The sequence below is a fragment of the Platalea leucorodia genome, assembly GCF_965183815.1.
Source record: "Platalea leucorodia genome assembly, chromosome: 5".
Taxonomy (NCBI): domain Eukaryota; kingdom Metazoa; phylum Chordata; class Aves; order Pelecaniformes; family Threskiornithidae; genus Platalea; species Platalea leucorodia.
Window position 1 is genome coordinate 89,625,387 of NC_138827.1, and position 25,243 is coordinate 89,650,629.

Sequence of the window (25,243 nt, forward strand, 5' to 3'; positions counted from 1 at the left end):
CCTAGAATACAAATCTTATGACATAATAGTAGCAAATTGCAAGAATTGACAGATGCAATGGATATCTGCCCTGGGGCTTGCTGGTAGCTTTAGTTATTAATCTTGTTTGTATAACAATAGCATCAATGTCATCCTAATATTACATATTCCAAGAAAACTACCTGCTTTCCTGTCAGTCACCACTGTGCTGAAACTAATTTCACATAGCCCACCTAGCAGGTGTCAGATGGTAATGACTTTTAGACATCATTGATCTGAGTTGGCCTAAAGCCAGCCTCCTAGAGGTAAAAGGATCCATACGCTAAACCGTTCCCTATTTTGCGGGCTAAGTCATGTTGGCAGTACGCTTTAAAAATAAGGAGCAAACAAAAGCCCTCAGCACGTTCAGCCTCCCTGCTTTTTCCTCCCTCCTAGCAAATCCAAAGCCCCCCAAAACAAACTGGCTACCTAGTCATGCTAGTAAGGAGACAAAAGCCAGTGAGCTCCGAAATTAGCTGATTTTGTTTGGCTTTTTCTGAAGTGACCTTCATCTGTTTCCGCAGTTGTATAACCCCTGACTCTGGCTACTGCTAAATTCCCCTTCTGCCACAGTACCATTCACTTGGGGCCATTTACATAGTTTGGTGCTAAAAGTGGGAGGCTAAAAGTGTACAGGCAGATTAAAAAGAATGTAAAGCATGTCATTGGTTTGAGCATTTAATAGAAATGGGAAAAACTAATAATTCATCTGGTTGAGAGCAGAGCCCCTTTCCACTCTTTCATCCCGTGTCCTCTCTTTTTCAGTGACGAAAACACCAGCAATCTCAGCATGGGCCTATTCCTCAAACTAAGCCTCTTGCTGGTCTCCCCACTGGCCCCACATTGCATTTCTCTCCTCACTGTTATTTGTGATTCCTTTATACTTAAATGCCATCTACAAAGTATACTATTTTCTTTCTTCCGTGCCATTAAAGATAATGTCAAATAAGACGAAACTGAAAACCAGTCTCTCTGGTATCTTACTGGAAACATGCCCCTGCTCACTACATTGCCGCTTATCCTTGCCTTTTTTTTTCCAATTTCAGACACACGTGGCCACGTCCCTTTCCCAGACCATTCAAATGAAGCTCTTCAACTGCTATCCTGAAATCCAGGTTTCTTAGACCTGTACCATCCCCTCGAATCTTAAAGGTCCGTATCCTGCAAATGGTATGGATGCGCTTAACTCTACATATATAAGCAGCTACATTAAAGAAAATGGGAGTAATTGCCTGCTACAGCAGATGCAAATGTGTTTTCAGGATAGATAAAATGGTATAATTTTGTACTTCTATTTAAAGAACACAGATCCATTTCATCTACCAAACTTCATTCTTTCCAAGAGCTTTAGTGATCATGGTTCTGTTTGATGTCTTCATTCTCTGTCAGTGGGAGTCTCGCTATTTACTTAAATGTAACCAGAATGCCAAACCAGATGTTTAGTGATTTATTCTGATGTATTATTGGATACTGTGGATGACAAAAGACTGGGCTGAGCACTCTCCTTTCTGCCTATGAAGTCTTCCAAAGCTTTTCAGCATTATTGGTGGTACAATAATTAGCTAATTCCCTTAATTTTGGAGAGGCCATATCAGCCAAAGCAGATGGAAATTGATGATTAAGCTTTATCACAACATTTTTGTAGGCTGTTACCTTTCCTTTTGCCTCTATTTTTAAAAGGATGTTCAATGCACTGGATATTTTTTAAAACTTTCAGGGAAAAGATTTTCAAAACAAAATCTGGGCCAGATTTTCAACAGTCTCAGCTCAGAAGAAGGGGCTGGATTTTCAAGGGCTTTGATGAACAATCTGGCATCAACATCGCCTCAGCGATCTGCTGGATGCTGGGGTCCACTAAACAAGAGTCTCTGCTTTGTTCCTTCCCCTACCTTGTTTACCATTTTCTCTCCCGCGCTTTTTTTACCCAACAATAGTTCCTTGTTTGTCCTTTGATGAAATATCGTCATTCTGATGAAGAGGTCAGAGGATTTCCAGCCCATATTCAATTCACTCTTTCTCCAAAACTGGTAAATTTTTAGATCTCTTCCCAGGCTGTATTATTCCTCCAATTAAAGTTCCCCAACAGTTTCACTCCTGAAATCTGGTAATCCTGTAATTCTGGTTTTGCAACCCTAAATTCAAGTGCTTCATTCCTTTGTTACAGAGGATTTTGCACCATATAAGGAGTAAAAAAAAAAAAAGAAGAAAATAACAATAACTACCAAAGCAATCCTCCATGCCATATCTCAGCCCCTTTAAAGTGTAGTGTGGATGAGGTACAGGGACCATGCTTGGAGCTCCAGTTTTGCACTTTGGAGAGAGAAAGAGGGCAGAAAACTCTCTGCTTCTTTACTGCTGACCCTTTTCTTCCGAAAACTCCCTGAAGCCATTTCAGGAGTTACTCACCTATATGTACTTAGTTGTCTGATCACTGGCCCAGCGCTATTTAGAAGTGCATTGTGTTTCTCACACAGATCTCAAGTCAGCAAATGAGAGTACTTGTCAGCTGAGTCATTTCTGCTAGCTTTGCATTAACCACCATGGCCAGAGGGGATGTACGGCAGAATTTAGGCCAAGAAGGAGGGCAAAAGCTCAGCATCACCCAACAGCAAACTCCCTGCAACCGGGTCAAAAAAGCAGGCAGAGTTCAAATGAGAGCGTGTCATAGCCGCACGCAAGAGGATCTGGCTCTCCCCATAGCCTCGGAAGCAGGAGTATCATCTCCACTGGCATGAGGCTGACCTGAGGTGGCACTCACACAACCTGATGGGACACCCACACGTGAGCACAGCACAACAGGGAGAGGACAGGCAAGCCAAAATGTTCTCAGAACCACACTGTACATCCCAAAATTGCAACCTGCATCATGCAAACTGCAAATTTTGTGCAGAAAACCGAAGGGAGGAAGAGGACAGAATGAATATCAACATAAAGTGCATTAAAAGAAACTGCTCAGGACAGGGAGAAAAGGTGGGTATTCAAGAGACCCTCTGGTCTCATTCCCAAACACATTTTCTTTTCCTCATTTGAATGTGTAATCAAAAAATGGCTACAAAATCACTCCACGGCCTGCCTCAGGGCTTCTGTCTGCTCAAAGGCCCATGGTCCTGATGCCGCAAAGGGGCAATACAAAGAGATCACAAAGTGTTCCCTACAACAACCAGCTTCATTTTCCTCCCTGTTTGATTGCAATTCCTAAAACGAATAATCTCATCCCACTCTTTGAAAAAATGACTAAACTACCCCCACAGATAGGCCCCACCTGAAAATAATGGTCCAGATCTGAAGTCCTCACCTCTCTAAAATTCAGATTCGGGATTTTGTTCAGACATATTCTAGAGATATGGTGGTATTCGTGATAAAGCTGCAGTGCTGGCTCTCCAAATATCCCTTCCCAAAGCTTGGGGGCAACTTGAGGTAAAAATCCAAGCTCATTTGAAAATTGCAGGGAGGTTACAAAGATTTCAAAGCCATGCAAAATCCAGCAGCAAGCACAGCCAAGCTACCAACCAGCAAAGCAGCCTTCAAAACACACTGCACGTTCAAAGGGCTTGTAGGTTTTGCTCGCCTTGGACATCTTCCTAATAGTCTCCAGCGAGAGTGGGGAACAGCAGCACTGAAGCACAACAGGAAAACACATGCACAAGGCAAGGTCCCTGCAGCCAAGTCCAGCCTGTAAATTTGGGCAGCTGACATTACAGATGTCTTCCCGTTGCCCTGTTGCTAAGACTGGCTGTTCTGAAAAGACAGATTGAGACGGGTCAGTGGGCACACACAAAACACTGCTCAGACACCCAGAAATATATTGGGTCAACGAACTACATCAAGACATGGGGCTGAGTTACTGGTCACCATTTAAGAAATTAAATTGGTGCTGTGTCAATAAACAAACAGTAAAGGAGATGGCAGAAATCCTTTTCCCTTTCCATCTCTTCCCTTCACTGCTGTTTTTCCTTCTGTCCCATTTCTGAGCCTCGGTACCAAGCCCCAAGGTTTTAAAGCAGCAGAGCAGCAAGGATAGCTGGAGGGGATCAATGCTAGGATCAATTTTCTCTTGACACATGATCACCCATTCCAGGGAGAAGGGAGGGTGAAGGCAAGAGCTCTAAGTCAGCAATCGAGAACCCACATCAGCCCCCAGGGTGTAAAAGGCTGCAAAGTTTCCTGATAACATGAGGCACAGCCAAAGAAAACAAACAGTGTTGTGGTATTCCTGCCTGGGAGGCACAAATTCTCCATCACCTCTAAGCTTCCTCAGCCCCCATCAAAACGATTAGATTATAAAAACTGCTGAAACCAGAGCTTTTCAGGGAGGCCAGTCGAGAAGTCACAGCACGACAAAAAAGTAAGCGGGAGGTGTTGTAGGGGTGGGAGCCCTTCTTCCCGTGGTGGCTGTATATTGGCATGTATTAAACATAGACACAACAATAAGCAATAAATCACAGCCCAGGAGAAGTGCCAGGTGGAATGCACTGGAGGAAATTAAAACATCCTTCTCGATATAGTTCAGTGTTGAAAGAAATACAAAGGAGGCCAAGTTGACTTATCACCTACATAGCCAGGATGCTAAGGGGAAAAAGGGTTCCAACATTTGCAGCTGAAAAATTTGCAGTTGAATAATTTCCTACAAAAAAAAAGCTTAGCTTAAAAATTGATAATAATATCACAGATATGTTTTTAAACAAATATATAAATAATTCCCTTCCTTGGCTTTCCTAAGTTTTCTTCATTTTTCCTCCTTCTTTCAAATGCACAGTCCCTCCACAAGACTCAGCCATGGGCAAAGATCCATTACAATGCACACAAGTACACTACCTGGCCAGCACCGAAATTCAACAAATTCTGACCTCCCACATAGCCAAACGTATATACTCGCCATGCTGTCAGGAGACCCTATCTTGTGTACTTTGGTATAGCCCAGCAGCTAGCTTTAATTGCCTAAAAGTAGCATGAAACTAGTTAATGGAGGGAGAGTTTGAGTCTCCACCCCCAAAGAGCTGGACTGCTTCCTTATTGCACTGAAAAATGCCTCCAGAAAGTTAGTTTTAGGAAAAAAAAAAAAAACAGCATTGGTATACAAGCATCCCAGTAATTTCAGCCAGGACCCAGTGCTGTACAATGCATAAAACTGAGGCTGCTTGTGGCCACCAGCGTGCAAGGGAACCTCTTTGGAGCCAGGTTTGTTTTGCTGGGATAAGGTTATAGGAGCAGGGGACTGTGCGGTGGCCCTCAGGTGCTCCCGTGAGGTACCCCCACCGCCTGCCCTCCAGCCGCTGCTGCTTTTTCCCTGCCTGTCCCTTTTTTAGGCAGTTGAGCAAACCTCCACCATTTGAGTTTTAATGGAAGTGTCACACAAAGTACTTACACAGGCTGAAACTGGGACACGATCTATAAATTACCAGAAAGCTGAACTCAGGATTAGGAAAGAAAGAAAAGGAAGAACTCATTTCTTTTGAAACTGGATCGTATATATGTATACACACATAAATATTCTCAAACTGAAACTCTCCAGGACAGCCTGAAGAGGACAGCTGTTATGTTCTACCTTTTAAAATCTCTGCTTTTAAGGGCTGAGGACAGGATGGCATTTTCCAGCTGTGGTTCTCTTTCTCTTACTAAACACTTCTGTGTCAGCCTGTCTGTATAAGCAACTAAACCTTTACACACTAAACCTTTCTGTGTCAAACTTACAGTAACAACCAAGTTATATTTTTGAAAGAGATAATTAAGAGGTTCAGCAAAAATAGAAAGAGCTGGCATTTTTATATTTAGACAGACATGAATTTAGTACAAGCTGATAGATAAAACTCTACTTGTTGAAAATAAAATGATGGTGACATCTTCTATATCAATTTTTTTTGCAAGAGAACAGGGACATCTTGAAGTAGGCCATGAAAGAGGGAATCCATTTAGACATTGATAACAAATTCCTTCCTCTTGTCTAGCACAGAGGACATCAGTTTCAGACAGAACTCTTGTCAAGGAAAGCAAGGCAAAAGCAAGAGAGGAGAAGGAAGAACGTTTTTAAGAGATGTAAATAAGCAATTACCCGCAGCAGACCGTACTACACACCCAGAGAGATAATTTGAGCGTATGTCTCAATCAGTTGGTATCACGCTCTTTCACATGCTTAAATGGGGGGGATACCATTTGGATGCAAAAACCTTCTACACGCATTTCGGGGTGGAAAACTGCTCTGACAACTAAAAAAAGTCTTTCTTCCTACTCCCTTTAAAAGGTACAATCAAGGCACAGAATCTATCCAGGTGTAAGAGGTGTCACACATAGTTGAGATGAGCTATTGGGTTCCAAAAGCAGTTACAAGTTGCCACGCAGCCCAGCCCTGCCTCATCCGGTGTTTCAGAGGTGATCACTCAGATAAGCCAGGATAGACTGGCTGCAACCCAAATTCAGAAATCTGCAGCCATGCTGCCAATAAGAACCAACAGCAAAACACATGGAGTTAATCAAAGCAACACTGAAATGTCAAATAAAAAAAAAAAAAAGAAGTAGTAAATATTGCGAGTCCTTCCATGGTAAACACACAATTAATTCCTGATGAGGATTAATTAATATTTACAAAAAAACCATTGCTCATTCTCATTGCTCCTGTCATGAATGTATCTATCAGGAGATGCACTTCCAACAGTGTCTTTTGTCTTGTAGTGATGAAAAAAAGCATTTGAAACCAAATCAGACTGGAGTATGTTTCCCTGGTGCTTTTCTTTTTAGGCTGAAGTGGAATATATCAGAGCTGTAAATTTGCTTACCCTTCTGTTCTGTACATGGAGCATCTCTCCAGAGGAATTTTTAGCACTCCATTATTTAAGCCCACAAAGAGCGACCTGTCGCTGTGCAGGATTTGGAGACTCTTGATTGCTTCCCGTTGACCGTCAGGAAGGATCTGCATTTCCTCTAAATAACAGCTCCTCAGGCTCCTGTTGGTGGTAGAAAGGGCCTTCAAGATGGTGCCATACTCTAATGGAACAAGAAACAAGGCACAAGTAAATCTTGGAGGCGTTGACTTCATTTCATATCTGCCTAAGAGTGAAATATTAACGTCATCTTTACCCAGCTGCTTTAAACCTAATTCTGGGTCACCTGCTGCCCATGGTAGAGAGCTCCAGCTACATGGTTACAATCCTCAGCAGTTCTCAGACACTACAGAAACTGTCTGCGAATGCATTTTAATGGGAAACCAGAAGGATGTGAACCATCTGGAGAATGAGTACCTGGAGAAATTTCCCAGTTGGAGCACTGAGGCAGAAAAGAGTCTGGTCCCATTACCCATGAGTTATACAGCAAGGTGACCTGGGATAGCAGGGATCATTTCTGGTGCCTTGAATCTATATTTCTTTTGGTTTATGGAGCAGATCGGTGAGATTTGATGACATGACAAATGACAACAGATGCAGCAGCTCTGCTGGAAATCTCAGAGGCCCCTGTAATGACTGCATGGGTCACGGATCTAATTGATCCTCTTCCTGGAAGAAGCCATCCTGCCAGCTTGACAAGGGGATGTTATGGCATGAGCAGTGCATACACAGAAACATATATGTTTGTGCTCACAGTGCTCTTACCTAAACAATTTAAAGATCTGATAAATTGTGGAAGATTTATGCTGGGGAAAAGGGGGCAACCACACCATTTTTCATTAAAATCCCAAAGAGGTCTGTCAGCCCCGATTGTTCCTGAAGCTTAATCTTTCTATCCTGATAACTTCCGTACTGGTGCCAAAGCTCAGCAATTTACAGTGGTGGGGTTGGCTGCCATGCAACGCTGCTCTTTCACTTAGGAGGGAGGGCTTTAAGTGTGGAACAAGACTGAGGCCCACGTTTGGGCTTGGTTTGTCTCAGGACTGGGTTTGTATTCAGGACTGCCTCTGGGCAGGGCTGTCTCTGCTGAAGCATTTGACTGGTTTAAATGTTTCAGGTCCAGCAGAGCTTACTCTTCAGTCACCACTAACCAGGGCCAGAATGCAAACACAAATATGGAGGTAAGGTTATGGCAGTGGACCTTTCTACACAAATGATACGAGGCAGAAAGTATCCCAGCTTGCTCTCAGGCTTTGTAGCTGGGACTCCTCACTTAAAATATCAAGATATCAAAATGGCAGAACCATGTTGCATTTCCATTTAAGTACAATCTTCTCATCATAATCAATGTCCGTGGAGGCTCCCACAGTGAGAATGTTACTAGAACACATCCAAGATGATCACTTTTGAAGTAAGTGGTGGTAAAAGTTAGATAAATTATGACACAGTGCTGGAAGGTGGTAACACAAGAATGAGGCAATGTCTCTGCATTCAGATGCGAGATTAAACTAACACTTATGGAGGCCATCCATCTTATTCTAAAGTCAAAGCTTCTGCAATAGAGGATAACAACATTATACCCATGAGGCTGGCCATATACTCTGATTAATCAAACTATTTAATTTAACCTCTATCATTAGTGTGAATATGGGCTAAGACAACCATTTATAACACTTTGCCCTTCTTCAGCATCTTTCATTTATCCAAGATATCTGTGCTTTTCAGAAGAGGCAATGTGTCCTGCTAATTAGAGGATGGCAGTAGAAATCAGGAGACTAAATCATATACTTAATTCTACCACTGGCTCGCTATGCTAGCACAAAAAGGCACTTGCCTCAGCTTCCCCATCTGCATTACATTTCAGTGCGCATGCCCATTCCCAAAAGCACTGGGAGTCATACACCAGTAGGCACACGGAAGTGCAAAGAAAGAAATAATTAAAACCTTGGGCAAGCCTGGAGGTTAAGTATTATTATTGCTTATTTAGAGATTAGTATGTCATAGTGCAGATAGGCAACTTACGTGCACAAAACCACAGAGCATTTCAGCGACCTTTGCTCTTCTCCACTGTTACGTATTAGTCTGATTAGTTGAAACATGCTTTTATAAAAGGGAAAAAAATGTTACTGTTGTTTTTAAACACAATGTAGATTTATGGTCTGCTCACTTGGGACTCTGCCTCAAGTCCTCCATCCTGCTTTTAATTTGCTCAGGCAAACTAATTTCCATTTAGTTTTGTGCCAAAATGATATTGAATGACAACTGTGTAATGATGTCACGACTGGGCTACTAGGGCTGCTATTTCTATGAGCAAGTGGAGGGAACTTTCTTAAGCCCTGATGCTCTTACCTGTCCCAATATACATCACGTGGTAGAGAGTATCCTTCCCCTGAACAATATCAACCACCAGTTTGGAAAATCGAATGCTGTCCTGCGTCACGTAGGGATCTACTGTCACCGGCTGCACGACATCGTTCATCAGGAACAAGCGCTGTGCATCCTGCAGGACTCTCTCCGTCAGGTTCTCGTTTGGGCTGTCATCACTCAGCGTCCCACACTAAACATGGAAGATTGAACTTCAGCACCTGCATTTTCTCCCCACTCCAGCAGCCCAAGACCAAATCCTGAAATTCTTCTGGAAACCCATGTCCTGTTGATTTCCTGCAGAGGTGTGCCTGTGTGGGGGTCACAGGATCAGGCCCTTAGCCTGATCGTAGGTCCTTAGCCTAGCTTTGGCCTGTGGCCCGCTCTTTATAAATGTTTCTCCCAGCTGGTCCACTGCCCAGTGATGTGGTATTTCATTCCCTTGTGATACCCCGGAGCTAGCACACCAGAAGGGCATTAACAAACCAAGGAGGAAAAGAAAGAATTAATGCTAGCTGTACAAAGATGTAAAGCTAGCAGTGGAAAGAAAATTTTTGTGGTAATCCTTGAAGCATTTCAAATCATCTTCAGACTCTACCCCACATCTCAGTCTGTACAATGCACGAAAACTGGAGGTTAAAAAACCTGAAAAATGAGTTGGTTTTGCATCAAAGAACTCAACTCATCACATTGCTTTCCTCTTATGTGCTCCCTTTTGAACAGACCCCTCTGGCTTCATCTGAAGCAAGGCAGGTTAGTCACTAGCTCCCCCCTCCCCACCCACAGCTCTTCTATCCTCGCAGTGAATGGCAGGTCAACCGGTGTCCATCCATCCTCCAGTACCAAAGTGTGCACTGAGATAGGACTCAATGCCCTTGTCCATCCAGAATAGGGGGGAAGAAAAGAGCTCATCTTTTGTCTTTTAAACACCAGCCTAAGTCCTACCAGATGGACAATGCATTTTAAGGCCTGAGTTTTTATCTCATGCTAATCTCTAGAATCCAGCATTTTCAAAAGCCAGTGCAGGATTATACGCTCCATGCAGTTTTGTGGTCCATGTCGGTAGCCAGGGCTGGATCTTCACTCTTCCCCAAAATGCCATGCATGGTGGGCAGAAGATTTATAACTCCAAAAGGCAGCTGGGTAACTGATTATTTATCTTACCCAAGGCCATGTGGATGTGACCATCCAACCAATTCCTCATCCACTGAACAGTCCATCCATCAAATCCCTATCGCTCCAATTTAGAGTGAAGGATGTTGTGGGGGACCGTGTCAAAGGCCTTACAGACGCCCAGATAGATGACATCACTAAGTGATGCCCACACATGAACAATTTCACTAGAAAAAAAATCCACAAATTTCTTTTCCCTCATTTTGGGTCCAGATGTTTGGGCTTTCCTTGGAAGAGAAATTAGTATACTGTGAATTAGGACGTCAATTTACAGCATTTCAGCTACAGTGTACAAATTTCCCATGTGCATACCCTCAATATGCATCAAAGCAACTCTTTGCAGTGTGGCTGCCTTTCCGAGGTGCACCATGCAGAGCTTCTCTTACAACGTGCTAAAATGAGTTGACAGGAATTTAGCTCACATTTACACAATAAATATGGATCCTAACAGCTGGTGTACTAAGCCCTACAATATTTTGGAGCTTGCGTGAACTAGGTGAACAGGGTGTTACTCATTCCCACCACCTATAAATATGGCCACTTTTTTATCAACTTTAGCATCTTCCTGAGTAGCCAGACTAAGGAAACATCAGTGGTTTTTTGATGTGTCCTCAGGCAGGTTTTAATGTTTTTTCTGTTGCAGTGGTCTTTTTAATTTCATGACTGCCTCATCCCAAGTTCTAAACAGTTTTTAGATCTCTCTCTTCTGCTGTCTCCTATACTCCTGGTTTACACTACTGTCTTGCTTTGGATGCTTTTCTCCCCACTCACTTTCCTTTCTAGAGCATCACTGAAGGAGGGGTCCCAGTGGCAGGAATGTCATTGTTGGTTTTGTTTTCTGTTCTTGTCAAGTCACAGATAATCCTTTTGGTCTATTGGCAGCCTGTGTGCTGACACAGCATCCCTCTGGTTTGGTTTTATTTTGTTTTGTTCTAATTTCCTGATTATCTGCACTGCCCTGATCCTCTATATCCTTCACTATTTCTCTTTCCTCTCGGCAAGAAGAAGAACTTCTGGCATCCTTCCCTCATCTTCCTTTGTGAACACTGAGGCAAAAAAAATTAATTTAATTTTTTTTGCAATATCTGCCACTTCTGTTGCTAAATTACCCTTGTCATCTCCTAAAGGCCCTTCACTGACCTCTTGTTCCTCCTGTACTTGAAAAACATCTTAATCTCTTCTTGCAATCTTCCTTTTGTCTGCCACATACCTCCTTTTCCTTTCCTTATTTTCCTCTGACTCTTTTCTTTCATCTTGCTGCTGCAATCTTTGCACTCCACATTTTATCTCATACTTTTCACTACATGGAAATGCTTTCCAAAGTCCTTTTCTATTCCTCCTGGGTTAGCTCAGCAAGGAACAGAAAGCCCTTAATTCTCAGTTAACCTTAATATTCCCTTTAAACTCAAAAAAAAAAAAAAAAAAAAAAAAAAAAAGCCTGACCGTGTTTGCCATGGCTGGGCCTTCAGCGAAGCTTTGGTTCTTGGTTTGGAGGGCACCAAGCTGAGGGGGTGATTGAAAGTCCAATCCTGTCCCACCTTCTGCAGGCAGAAGCCCTCACTCAGGTGCCATGGGGGAATTCAGGGGGAGAAATCAGGTTCCTCAGCAGGAGCTCAAGCACATCTCTGCCTGCAGCATGGGCCTGCTGCCCATCTGCTCTTGCTGTGATTTCAGGCAACTGCAGGGTCTTTTTTGGAAGGACCTTGACATCATCAGCTTGAAGGCAGATGGCATTTGCAGGCAGCTTCAGCACCTTTGTCATAATAAAGGAGAGCTGGATGCATACAATCGGGCTGAAAAGGTTCACCATGGGGAAGCGAGGACAGGAAGACAAGTCCATCCTCCTTAGCATTCCCCAGGTGGGAAGGGACTGAGCTGTAAAATGGGCTCATGCTTCAGAAGACTCAGGGTTGCTGGGGCTGTCACACACATAATCTGCACTGCACTGACTGAATCTGGGCATAAAGCAGCTGAAGTTGTTTTATAATTTTCAAATTGGCCTTAACTCATAATCCTGGAAAACTGCTCATTCATTAAAAAAAAGATTTTTTAAGATGAGAAGGAACCACTGTGACCATCCTCACGTGTCCTCTTCCACCAGTTACTGCTGCAATGTGTCCATAATTTCTGCCTGAGCTACTGTGTCTCGGGAAAGACATCCATCTTGCACTGAAACACTGGTAGCCTTAGGGGCCCCATCAAGTGACAGAAAATTCATCACATCCTTACACAGTCACAGTGGTTAATTACCTTTCTCGTTTAAAAATATAGGTTGTCTCCATTCTAGTTTGACTTTGCCCAGCTTCAGCTTTCAGTCCTTCCCAGTTTCGGTGGGGACATGCCTCTATGTCCCCTTGTGAGGATCATGTTCTCAGAGTTCATGTGTCAGTGATGAGCGTAACAGAGATTTAAATTATTCATTATTATAAAAAATCTGAACATTCTTATTATCGTTAAAGCCATTCAATTTTTGCCGTGAATCCTGTGGTCTCGATAACACGTGGCAAGGAGTTCCACAGACTAAAACACTCATAAATGTGAAGAAATACAATTTATCTGCACCATGGGCCTACCTGGAAAAATGAGCCCCACACAAATCAAACCACTGGAGTGACAGAATGTAAAAGGGACTGGAGTAAACTGAAGAGCAGCAGCAGTACCTGGAAATTAGGGATGGGGTTTAACGTTGGCAGCCAGGCTGATCTTGGGTTTTCTTGGTAACGGAAAGGGCCATTAAATGCCTGAGTAATGGCACTCAGATTGAAGGCACACACTGCTGAGGCAGCTATGCTGTTTCTGGAAAAGGGGAGAAAAAAATCAATTTAATCATTAGAACATTGACATTTTCATCATAACAGACATCAAACTCCACTCAAATAAAATACATGTAAATTGCTAGGTAGATGTACAGTGATACCAATCTCACAGGGAGTAAAAATAAATAAATAAATTGTAAAATGCAGATGGCTTGCATGACAATTTTGAGAATGAATTTTAAGCTTGCTTTTAAAATGTCTGTGATTTAAGGGCTACGGAAGCAGTTCTGACAAGAAAGGTGAATACAGTTTAATTTGCATGGATTATTTGTGTCTGGTTTTTTTTTTTTTTTACAACCCATCTATCTTTATTGATTACAAACAACCTAATTTTTAATCTCTTGGTGGTTCTCAAGGTGAAATTCTGTTTCTACAGGCTTCTGAAATCTTCAGCTATAAAATATATCCCCTATTATTTTTATATATATATATATATATTTATATATATATATATAAAAATACACCATGCACACGCATACAGGGGAAGGGAAAGGGTGACAGCGCAAACCAGGCTGGTTGTTACAGCAGCCCAGTATGCAAAAAGGTCTTGCTAATACGTGAAAGCCTCTGTTTTCAATGATCACAGTTCACTTCTTTGTGTTCCCAGCTGGGAACAGCATCTGTCTCGGGCAGGCTGCTCACCAGGCACGCATCATCCAGGGGAGGCACGGCTAGGGAAACGCCACTGTAGGAAGGACTCTTTGGGAGGGAATTTGTTTTAGGGATGCTCTGCTGTGCAGTCAGACTCGCACACAGATCAGTCGGCCTTTGCTGTCCCATTTCAGTCACGGAGGACCCATTTCTGCAAGGTCCTGAGCAGGCTCAGCTCCTTTTGCCTCAAGAGGGTTGGGGGGCACCTGCCAGATGGTGAGGGCACCTCAGGGCAGCCAGCCCAAAGAGGGACGTTTGCTGAGTGCTAACCTGAAATTCAAACCTGCTCCCAGCTCTCCCCTTCCCCCCTGCTTTTTTATTTAAAGGAAAAGAACAGCATTTAGAGAAAAAGATATCAGAATAAAACTAAAAATAGGGCTAGCACAAGAGACTGACTCGTCACGGTGCCTTTTAAATAACCCAAGCCCTTCTGTATGTATCTTTCTGCTAATTAAAGCAATTTGAATTCTCTGAAAAGAACACTTTTTTTTTTTTTTTTACTAAAGCAATAATTACACTCTCTTGCACAAAAAAAGCCTTGCTCCACAATCCCAGGCTGGAAAGCAGAAGAACAGATTATTTCACAGCATATTTCTTCCAAGCAATACAACATCAGGAAGAATTTCTTGCTTTGCCTCCCATTCTCCGCTCCTGCCCCTGCCCCTTCCATCCCCGGAGTGATGGAGTAGCTCACTTTGAACACGCCAAAGCAACGCTGGGCAACCCTTTCTCCACTTTTGTCTGAACACCACTGACACAGTGCATGCTCACAGACAGCAGCTCTTAAGACAAAGCTAATGATGGATGACAAGTAAATGCCTTGAGGCACACATGGGAAAAAAAAAGAGAATGAGAAGGAAAATGAAAAAGGAAAAGAAAGAATAAAACCCCACTAGTCTAACAAAAACACTTCTTTAAAAAAATGAAAGGATATTTTTAAGGCCCTGCTAAGGACTCCACAGTTTAGCCCTTTCCCCTTGCTAGAGAGGAGAAAGGAAAGAGGTTTTCCATGAATCTGTGGCCCGTTTTCCTTTCCATCTGTGGCCTGGCGTATTTCCCACCCCTTCCTATGAAAAGTTTGATCCCAGTCTCAGGCCAGCGACATCAACTTGTGCAGCTGGCCCCTGTGTTGTCGTGGTGTGAAGTGCAACCTCCTTTATTCCCACCTCCTACTTCCAGTGATTAACTAGGTGCTTTAGAGAATGGGCTAAGTTCAAGGAGGTTGTGACATTGTCACTATTACCTCCCAGAAAAAATTTAATAAAAGCTTCTTAAATATTTCATCAGCAGCTTCCCCAAAAAGCTCTCTTTCCCACTGATTCAGCTGGGTATAACATAACATGAAGCGATAAATCTATGTGTGGGTGTTACCACAACCACTAATGCCCCTTTGTTATAAGATGACCCTAAATGCATTAAACATGATCTTTCCAAAATAAAAATACCTTTAAACAAAAAAATCATAGTTTTGTGGTGCATTGGTATTCTGTTATAAAGAAACTCAGACTGGAGCATACATCACCTCTCTTTGGTATGCAGAGCTCATGCAGCATGATATAAGTCCCAGTGGAAGTTAAAATAATAATTACCATTATTTCTCTAGTCGGATGACAAATTGGAACATTTTCTCTTTGAACTCTGAAAAAACCATCATGTTGTAGACCCAAAACGCTACTTGATCTAACTTCAGCTATTATCAATAACTCATTTCTTCAATTACACAATCGTTACATATTATATTGTCCTCTGAAGATACAAGAGAGAACATACACCTGCAATGTATGAGGAGTGACTTAAGTGTAACCCAAAGGAGACAGGTAACACTCATCATGTCTCACGTTAAACCTGGGAGACAGAAAGAGCAGACAAGAACTCTTCCAACCAGAGGTAACCTATTATCTGCCCCCTTATATTCAAAAAACTATATCAATTTGATAAATATAATACAGTTATTAATAATTTTCCCATTTCCAACTTCTGTTCTTGGCTGGATGAATGAACAAATGGATAAATAAAACATTATCACTATGGGCACAGAAGTCCTCTCTGAAAAAAAATAAAAAAGTATAATCTCAAATGCCTGAAGCAGTAGCCAGGCTTCTTTTTAATGCTCAGGAAGTTTGTCTAACATCCTTTAAATGTCTTCAGAGAATGACTCATGCTCTTTTCAATCCCAAGACAGATTTTCTCCAGAGTCCACAGTCAAGGTGCAGTGCTCAATCATGTTTGTTTTTTCTAGTTGCTTCTCCAGTGGCCCACTTTTGGCTGATGTTGGCAATGGTAGTGCAGAAACAAAACATGGAAGATGAATGAGGGTGGCCAAACACTTACCTACTTCTTGGCATTTATAGAGCAGGAATAACATTTGGGCTCTGTTGACTCTCATAGTGAAACTCTCAACAGTGCTATAGCTCAAGAAGTTGGGGCTGATGCTTTGTGACTTCAAGGGCTGAAGTTCAAGCCCCGTAACACCAGCAAGTGACACATTAAAATAGGAAGGCCTGTACTTCAGTGGGGCTTCACTTCTTTGCTTTGCTGCGGGCTTCTTGGGATCAGACCCTTATTCATATTGAACAGTACCCCATCGCACAAAAGAAACCCCAAAGAAGCTGGCTACCCAGCATGAGAAAGGCACTTTGAGTGTTTGTCGTGTGGAGTAAGATTTTCATTCCCTAGTTTACACGTCAGGATAACACCCCCCTGGAGAACATGTATTATTGAAACTCAATACCATGCAGACTGGTTACAGCTTGAAACTTATCATCCTAGCCTTGGGCTTCGGAGAAAAAGTTATTTGAGTTTTCCTGACTTAAAAATATACATTATGAGGTTTTTAATATATTTTTTAATTAACTTCTCTTCTTCTTTCTGCTTTCACAGCTACACTAAATCATTCCAATTACAACTTTTTTCAATATCAAGCCAAGAAGAGGTGATTATGAAGTTTCAGAACTCATGCCTTCCCCTCGGAGTTCCAACACTGCTTTCGATTTCTGGACCTGAAACAGTCTGTAGCAGAGGTACAGTCCCCCTTGGAAATGTCAAATGCTGTGTAGCCCGCATGACCTTGCTTCTATAAAGTGCTGTTCGACAGAAATTTATGTTGATTTCAGGCTAGGCTGTTGTGACCCCATCTGCCTCATTCTCCTCCTTCCAGTCCTTCTCTCCCAAGCATATGCACCTGTTCATCTCATGGGCCAGCCCCAATGTTCACACAATTGTGTCAGATCATCCAGGCAGTTAACCTGGCTGAAAATTAATTACGTTTTTCTGTTGGGTCATTTTTAGACCAGCTCTCTGAATTACACAAGTAGCATTGCCACTACAAAAAAAGTCAGAAGTCTGTCAGAGCCTAGGTTTATATCAAATTAAGTTACCCTAAAACTGCACAGTCACTTTTTATGGACTCCAGGAATCCACGAACTATGGATTAAAAACATTGTCCTAAAGGTTATGTTGCCGTGATGGATTACACAGACCTATCTATTCCTTCACATTAACCAAAGGATCTTTCAAAAATGAATCCTCAGACTGTCTAAGAAATCGGGATACTGTCAGTCTCAGACTGCTGGGGTTAGAAGAAGGGCAGTAAAACCAGTGCAACTTACACATTAGTAGTGAAGACACCATAGATCAGATCTTGCTCAGGAAGGTAGAAGGTGCTTTGCAATTCATTATAATAGAAAGGGATTTCTCCAGCACGGGAGCAGTTCAGCCTGGCCTTCATGAAAGTTGTCCATGTGTCCTCCAGCAAAAATCTCCCTCCGATATCATTTTTGCAAACCCTTGCCACACGAGAATACACTGTTTTCCCACAGTCATGTTCTACTGCATTCTCACGGAAGAAGAAGTAGGTGAACAAACCGATGTCGTAGGCGGCAATAAAGTTAGGCTCTGAAAAACAAACATTTGAAGAGATTTATACAGGTCAGAAATCAATCCATGCTCACTGACTTGCTCAATGCATTGCGCTGCCAGCTCGCTTTACGCAGGCTGTCAAATCTGGGACCACAGGGAGTTTGGAGTCATCAGAGGACATAAAAACAGTAGATGGGAATAATGATATATGGGGATACAGCTCTAGTTCCATTTTTCAGATCTTGGAAAGACCCCATTGTTTCTCCACTTTATTGGCAAAGCTACTACCGATTTCAGTGAAAGCAGAGTTCAACACCTTGCATATGCATGACTATTCTCTGTACCTATACTCATTTTACAACATAAAGCCTTCCCATTGGGTTCCTTCACCTATTCACTTCTGAAGTGCACCTTATGATGTGTTAAATATGCTGCGTGCATCCGCCTGATTCCCCAGACTGCTTCATTGAAACATTCAACCTACTCTCCCAGCGCAATCACATCTGGCTTTTATCACAAAGCCTTTCCAGTTTCTAGGCACAAAAGATTATCTTATGTCCGTAAAACAAAACCAAGCCACAGACTGACAGTATTGAAGTAAGCTCTCCTTGATTCTTTTTCTCCTAGAATTATTGTTATTATTTTCACAAGAATTGAAAAGAACCTGGAATTGGTTTTGGAGTGAATATTTTAATTGGGTATTTAACAAAGCTTTAAAGTGTACGGTCTTTTATCCCAACAGTTTCTTTGGCAAAGGGAAAAGATTGGCCAATGAATAATATTTGACTAAACAAAAAAAACCCCTCTTGGTTTTATAGGGTGCTTTTACAATGTTCATTTCTGAGTAATGCTCAAAGGAAGAAGAAAAAAAGAAAGTACAGAATTCCTTTAATGCTGCAGCCCAGGAGTGAAAGGAGAACAGAGCTGTGGCGGAGGGAGAGGAGGCAAGCTGCTGCTGCTGCAAGGCAGGTTTGGGAGGCAGACAGTGGTACAGAGGGGAGGGCACTGCAAAGCATCTCCCATCAAACCTTCTCCTCCAAACAAACAGTGAAACTTAAAGGGACTGTTGTGATCACCAATCTGACCTTCTGTCTAACACGAACCAAAGAATTTCACCCTGTAATTCCACCACTGGATCCTGTAACTAACAGGTGAATTAGACCACATCTTTTGAAAGAGATTTGACCTTACTGGACAATGCCACGTGGTTTTACATCCATCTTTTTCCTCAGTGGCTTGTTCAAATGACTAAAGACTGCCCCAGCTGCAAACTGCACTTCTTTTTCCATTTGACATTATCTGGTTTCAGCTTCCAATCACAGGCTCTTGTCATGACTTGTCTGCTAGATTAAAGAACTTTTTATCCTTCCAGAAATCTTTTCTTGATGTAAGTACTTCCATATCGTGAACAAAACACCTTTTATCTCCTTTTCAGAAAGATAAATAAATTGAGCTCCTTAAGTCTCTCACTGTGAGGCAGGCTTTCCAAGCTTCAAATCACTTCATGGCTCTTCTCTGAATCATGTTCAAGTTTTCTGTTTCTTGTTGAAAAGTGGCCAGAAAAGGATGAAATTATTTCAATGTCACCAATGCTGCACAAGGTTATAAATCGAAGAGTCATGTTAGTTTTTCCAATCACATACTAGAAATTCAGTTTCTGTTTGTCTTTCCTTAAACTCCCCTGTTGCAATATGACTTCCTTCTGAATTCTTCATTCATGCGCAGACAAGAGGTGCATATCTCTAATGAATGTATACGGGTTATGCTGCTTCTTGGTCCTAATTCACAGTCTTGCCTGATGACATCCTTCTCCTAAAACTCCGGATCTCCATACTGACTTCAATATGCCTGCAGAAGCCTAGTTCAGTCTCATTAAGCTCCGGAGAGTACACAGTCCCACTGCTCATATCTTTGATTGAAAGGTCCTGAAATCCAATGGAAAGATTCTGAATACCTTGTCAACTTACCTGGGTCAAAGGAGAGAAGGGGAATATTGGTATCTCAATCACTACAGTCTATTCAGACAAGATGCGCTTTGCCCCAGTCAGAAGGTGTGGACTCAGTGCAGGAATTACGGGTTGAAATTCTATAGCTTGCTTGATGCAGGGTATTATTACGTTGGGGTAACAGCTGCTTTTAATAACTATAAATCCACAACAGCATGGGTTTACATGGAACATAACTCGCTGTGAAATTTCTCATTTTTGGACTGATCTCGCACTGAAACCAACCATCTTCAGCTGAGTCAGTGGAAGTAGAGGGTGCTTAACACTGTGCAGAACTGGGTCAACAATATGATGCTTTAAGTTTGTTTTGATCTTCAAATCTTTGAGTGGTTTTCTTGTTAAAAGGATATATTGGGTCATCTCACAAGACAGAGACCCATATATATGTTAAGTAGCCTGTAAGACCCACTTTCCATATTCTAAATCAACTTCTCTGAAATACTTCCAGGCTATTTTTAAACATCTTCTAAGCTGCATCAATTATTGCACCGGAAGCCCTTTCCCATCGTAACTCTGGATCCCAATATGAAAACAGAGGAAAAGATTTACAAGCCTGCCAAGTTGACTTTAATACACCTCTTGCTCAGATATGACCCACATGACTTTACCATTGAGCCATTTGGAGTTGTATTGTGCTGTCCTAAGTGGGGGAACATTTCCAAGGCTGCGGTAAATAGCAGGATCCCGTCCAGAGAAATCAATTACAGTCGCAGCATAGAGTTCTCCTCGTGATGTAATCACAGCTGTCGAGTTATGCCGGGGGTCGTACGGGCACCGAGCCACTCCATTAATTCTGTCAATGATTTTGCTAAGATTTCCTACCTGTATTTAAAAGGAGAGAGGAGAGAATTTAAAGAGCACCTGGCTTTCTCACTAGTATAGAGAATTCAGTTTGCCCATGACTACCTACCAGCAAAACCCCGATTTTAAAAAAACAGGCAGCTCTAAGAAAGTAATGCCAACGATGACTGTAAATTGATCTTTACATCCATCGTTTGCCAATGTAAGGAGGTGTGCCTGAGCCTCACTGATCCTATTGCTTTGTAAGAAGGGTAATGCCCCTGCCAATAAAGCCTGTAGGCCCCAATCTACTTGGTATAATCAGGCGCTCCTGCTGCTAGCACAGGTTTCTAATCTTCCATAGACACCTCCTGAATGTATACTGGCATTAAAAAATATAAAAATAAACATTGCTCTGGACCTGCTCCTGCCTCCCTTGAATCCAAAGAGAGTTTTGCCATTTATTTTAAGGAAACATTTCAGTAGTCAGCTCAGGAGGTGCTCACAGCTAAGCCTGTCTGTATTCCCCATTTTCTGCAGCACACCCAAGGTTTACACAAGCAACACTTCATCCAGATCCAGCTTACCCATAACATGAGTTTTCTGCTCCCTGCCTGCAGGTACACCCATTGCCCCAAAGCAGCCCAAAGGGGCCCAAAGAACAAACCCAAAACTATTTCAGATCTGCTACATTTGAAACATATTCTCTGCAGCCAGGATGCCCTGCCAAATGACTGGCCTTCCCCAGAGCACGTACCCAGCCCTCTCCATCACTGCAAAAGAGGCAAAACAGACCTGTCGACTGGAACACACTGGTGAAAAGGCATTGGTACCACAGGTAAAAACCTTCTTGCCATAAACAATCAGCACACGGACATAGTTCTGGCACTCTTCCTGTGGGGACACAAGACAGAAACAAAGGATTTTTGAAAAGGAGCCTGTGGGGTTATTTATTACATTAAAAAAATTACCTGTATGGCAGCTGGAATACACCTTTCTTAGCTCTAACTCAGACTGAGGTTTGTTGCATCAAGCAGTGCACAGCTGTAGGGAGCTAGCAGTCTAAGCGAGCAAGCCCAATTTGCTGGCTATTTCTCTAATCATAGCCCTGCACAGTCCCTGGATAGGATGTTATCCATCAGGTTGACTCTGTATTAGCTACACAAGTGCTTCTTTCTGTGCTCTGCTTAGATTGGAGGAGGAATCATCCTTCTTTTCATGATGATACTTCTGACCTATTTTACCCAGTAATGCTGCAGCTTAGAAAACATTACCCAGACACAAACTCCAGTGAAGTACAACAGGTCCGTCTGCACTATAATTCACACCAGTGCCAGCAGGAAAATAGCAGGAACTTCTCTTTAATAGGCCAGGCTGGTCAGGAGAATCTCGTGCTTGAACAGGTTGTTCCGTCCTGCCTCCCACAAGGATTGTGTGCTCAGGATTTTCCATGGTAGAAGGAGTTTCTCTTTCAGGCCAAGCCAGTGAGAAATAGCAAATCTCCTCGTCTCAGCTGCATGACCACTGCTGGTACAAATAGGCAACTCCCTCCACATGCCAGTCCCCAAAGGTGTGGGGCTCCAGATGTCCCACGCTGGAGTAGGGGTGCCAGCACAAGGCTGCACTTGGCTTTCTTTTTTTCAGAAAATCTCCTTCATGTTGTTGGAGAGAGCCACAGTCTCTCTTTTTCTCCACAGCCTTGTACCCAGGGAATGGGAAGTGTGAGACTAGCGTGCTCGAGGGCCACCTGCCCCAAGGTTCATCCGAACAGCCCCGATGAGAGAGGTACTGCGAGCCTGGCACCAGCCTGCCTGCCCTGGGCTCTGGGGCTACCTCAGAGGAAAGGATATGAGCAACAGCTAATGACTGGCACCCACAGGGCTCCAAGCGAAGAAAGTCTATTGTATTCTACTGTAAATAGAAAAGGAAACTTGTTAAAAAAATAACAACCTCGGCTGGGTTATCCTGGCCGCTTTGCTTTCCTCCCTCCAATAGCTCATAATTTGCCACTAAGCTGAGCCTACAGCTGCAGACACCGCTTCTTCTTCTGTAAGCAGCAATCACTCTGCAAGCTTCCCTGTCTCACAGTGCTCCACGCTGTTGATCATTTCCCTGAAGACTTCATTTGCAAGATTCAGCAGTGTAAAAATGCTCCTTATCATCTGGAAAGGAAGAGGCTTGCTTAGCTGGATTAGGTGTTATCTTCTTTCATTTGCTGTATGGAAATCAACTCGTTGAAGGATGGCATTTAGCGAAAACCCACCAGCGTTAACCACAGACAAGGGACTGCATGGGCATGATATGTGGGGCTTGCTTTTGAATGGAGAAGATCAGAGGGACTGCACTCCAGAGCCAGCCCAGGAGCACTCGCCCAGCCCGGGCAGAGGCTACAGAGTGCCACGGAGCAGGTCCTGCCAGTCTTGAGTCTCAGCAGGGCTATCGGGGATCAGATACGTAATGCCTGGCACCCAAAAATGAGAGGTCGAATTCATAGCTGGGTCGATTCAGCACTTCTTATTTCAGAAGATCAGTCATGGTGACTGTGCATCAGCCTATCAAACAGGACCTTGAGAAGCACCGTCCCACCTGCTGTGTGTTGAGAATAGAGGTCTCATTGCTTCCTTTAATAAAACAAAGGGCTTGCCAGCCTCTCTGCCCTCTCCCATCATTGTTAAATGGTGCTGTGAGCCTTGTTATTCCCGGCCCTAGAGATGTCTGCATTTCATGAGTGGGTTAAGTAATTCTTTTTTCTGTAGAGCACAGTTATTCAATCCCACATAATATTAGGACCGCTATATATTTAACTGCAAAGTACTAGAAATTCTTGAGGGGATGCTATAAAAAAAAGGTATGGGCTCCTCTCTCAACAGGGTTTTGTTTTCAGAATATGATTGATTTGGCATCTAACCCAGAATGCAGCTCTGTACCCAAATTTCACACAATAAAAGAGTACCCATCTGCTCCCCTTCCACTTCCACCTTTCTCGGCTTTGTGCAGGGTCTAAGCATAGCTTCTGACCTAAACCAGTTAATACCGTACATGTTGCTGGACATTTTCCTGCCTAGGTACTTCAATATATTCCTAATTACAACTCTGTCCTGCAGAAATCTAAAATCCTAATTTGCAGAATGCCCTTCTTTGCACAGAGCTATATTACAGATTAACAAACTCCTATTTCTACAAAAGTCTTCCCAGCTGAGAAGATAGCACACAAAGAAGAATTTATCTTCGAGGTCATGTGCTGGATGGTCTTCTGGAGTCTACTGGCAGTGATACATCTGTTGCACACTTTACTCCAAGGCACAGTAGCCTGGGTTGGTAAGGATGCTGGAAGCTGGTAAAATATCGTGTTATTTTAGCCTAATTAAGCATGGTTTTATTTGTACCCATTCAGTCCAAAGCAGAAGTTATTTATTGAAACAGAGGAGAAACCATACTGAGCAAATATATAGCTGCTGTCTGAACCTGCACCAGAATATTTAATCTGTGACTTCCAGCCCATTCCCAACTGCTCTAGTGAAGCACAAAAGATCATAGTCAGTATGGGTGAGGTGTTAGATTGGAAACATTTGACAGCTGATACTTTCAGGGAACTGGATGCACCAAGCCCACTAATTATTTCATTGGCTGTAGGAGGCAGAAATTGGGGTGACTAGTGGATGCTTTCCACTCTGCTTAGATAACGATGCCTCTAGGCCTGGGCCATATCCAACCGTAGTTATTCCTATGAATTATTTGAGGAGGCATTTTCCCTGGAGATGCCTTACTGATGGTGGTAACAGCGTGCCATGCTCCTGGAGCAAGAACAACGATAATACATACATTTCATCCACTGGTCTCAAAGCAATTTATACAGCTTTAAGGAATGTTCTGAAACAGATGTGCGTTATCTGCCCTGTTCTCTCAGCTGGGTGAATCAAAACACACAGGTGCTAAAGGATTTGCCGTGGTGACACACTGAGTCAGAGGAGACCCTGAAGGACGGCAACAAAGGTCTAACACCAGACCCCACCTCTAGCCTGCCTGGCCTGAAGAGGAATACTGTGCTCATCTGGCATTTCTTATTGCTGTACCCGCTATCAGTCATGTCAGTCTATGAAAACCTCCAACAAAAGCAAAGAAGAAACCAAACCACTTAAATACTCCAGCTTGCAGGAGTTTTCTCAAGACACTGTTGGTGAGATTTACATTAGATCCTCTTTCTACCCTATTCTCAAAATAACTAGCAAGGAACAGCCTCCTCTTTGTGTTCTTTAAACCAGCCTGGATTTGCTCCGAAAAGTCATTCAACACGCTGCTCTCTGCAACAATTCGTAGCTGAGGCAACTGGTTAGTAAGATGATCTCACAAACCCCTACAGAAAATAGGAGCTATTTAGTGCAGTTTCTTCCATGTGGCTGGAAAACTCTAGGCGTGCAGGAGGCAAAATTCAGACGGGCTTTAATATAGCTGGAAAATCTGGCAAGCTTGAACCCAACTCTGTCCAGACGAGACAATACTTGGATCTTGCTCTCACATTATGGAGCAGACAGTTAGATCTGTGTATGATCAGTCTGCAAATCTCATCACCAGAAGATATTATTGGGATCAAGAGATTAAGGATTTAAATAAAGGGGGAAGACTGGGTATTTATATGGTTAATGAGAATAACTCAGTTATATTAGTTGGGATTATTATTAAATATATGGCAGAGCTGATAAAAACCTGTGGCTCATCGCCAGAGCATTAAGCATAGATCAGATTTTCCTACGAATTGCATGTT

At 42.8% G+C, this 25,243-nt stretch overlaps 1 protein-coding gene across 1 annotated transcript in view; it reads right to left on the reverse strand.

Annotated features, from left to right (window-relative positions):
* The window catches only part of SEMA5B (semaphorin 5B), a gene marked incomplete at both ends in the record, with an annotated part of 133,929 nt that overhangs the window by 44,951 nt on the left and 63,735 nt on the right, over positions 1-25,243 (reverse strand). Inside the window, 6 exons of the mRNA XM_082314454.1 lie at positions 6,789-6,996; positions 9,183-9,390; positions 13,031-13,166; positions 17,446-17,731; positions 20,310-20,523; positions 21,277-21,375. Coding sequence (XP_082170580.1) covers positions 6,789-6,996; positions 9,183-9,390; positions 13,031-13,166; positions 17,446-17,731; positions 20,310-20,523; positions 21,277-21,375 — 1,151 coding nt within the window. The remainder of the gene's footprint in view (positions 1-6,788; positions 6,997-9,182; positions 9,391-13,030; positions 13,167-17,445; positions 17,732-20,309; positions 20,524-21,276; positions 21,376-25,243) is intronic.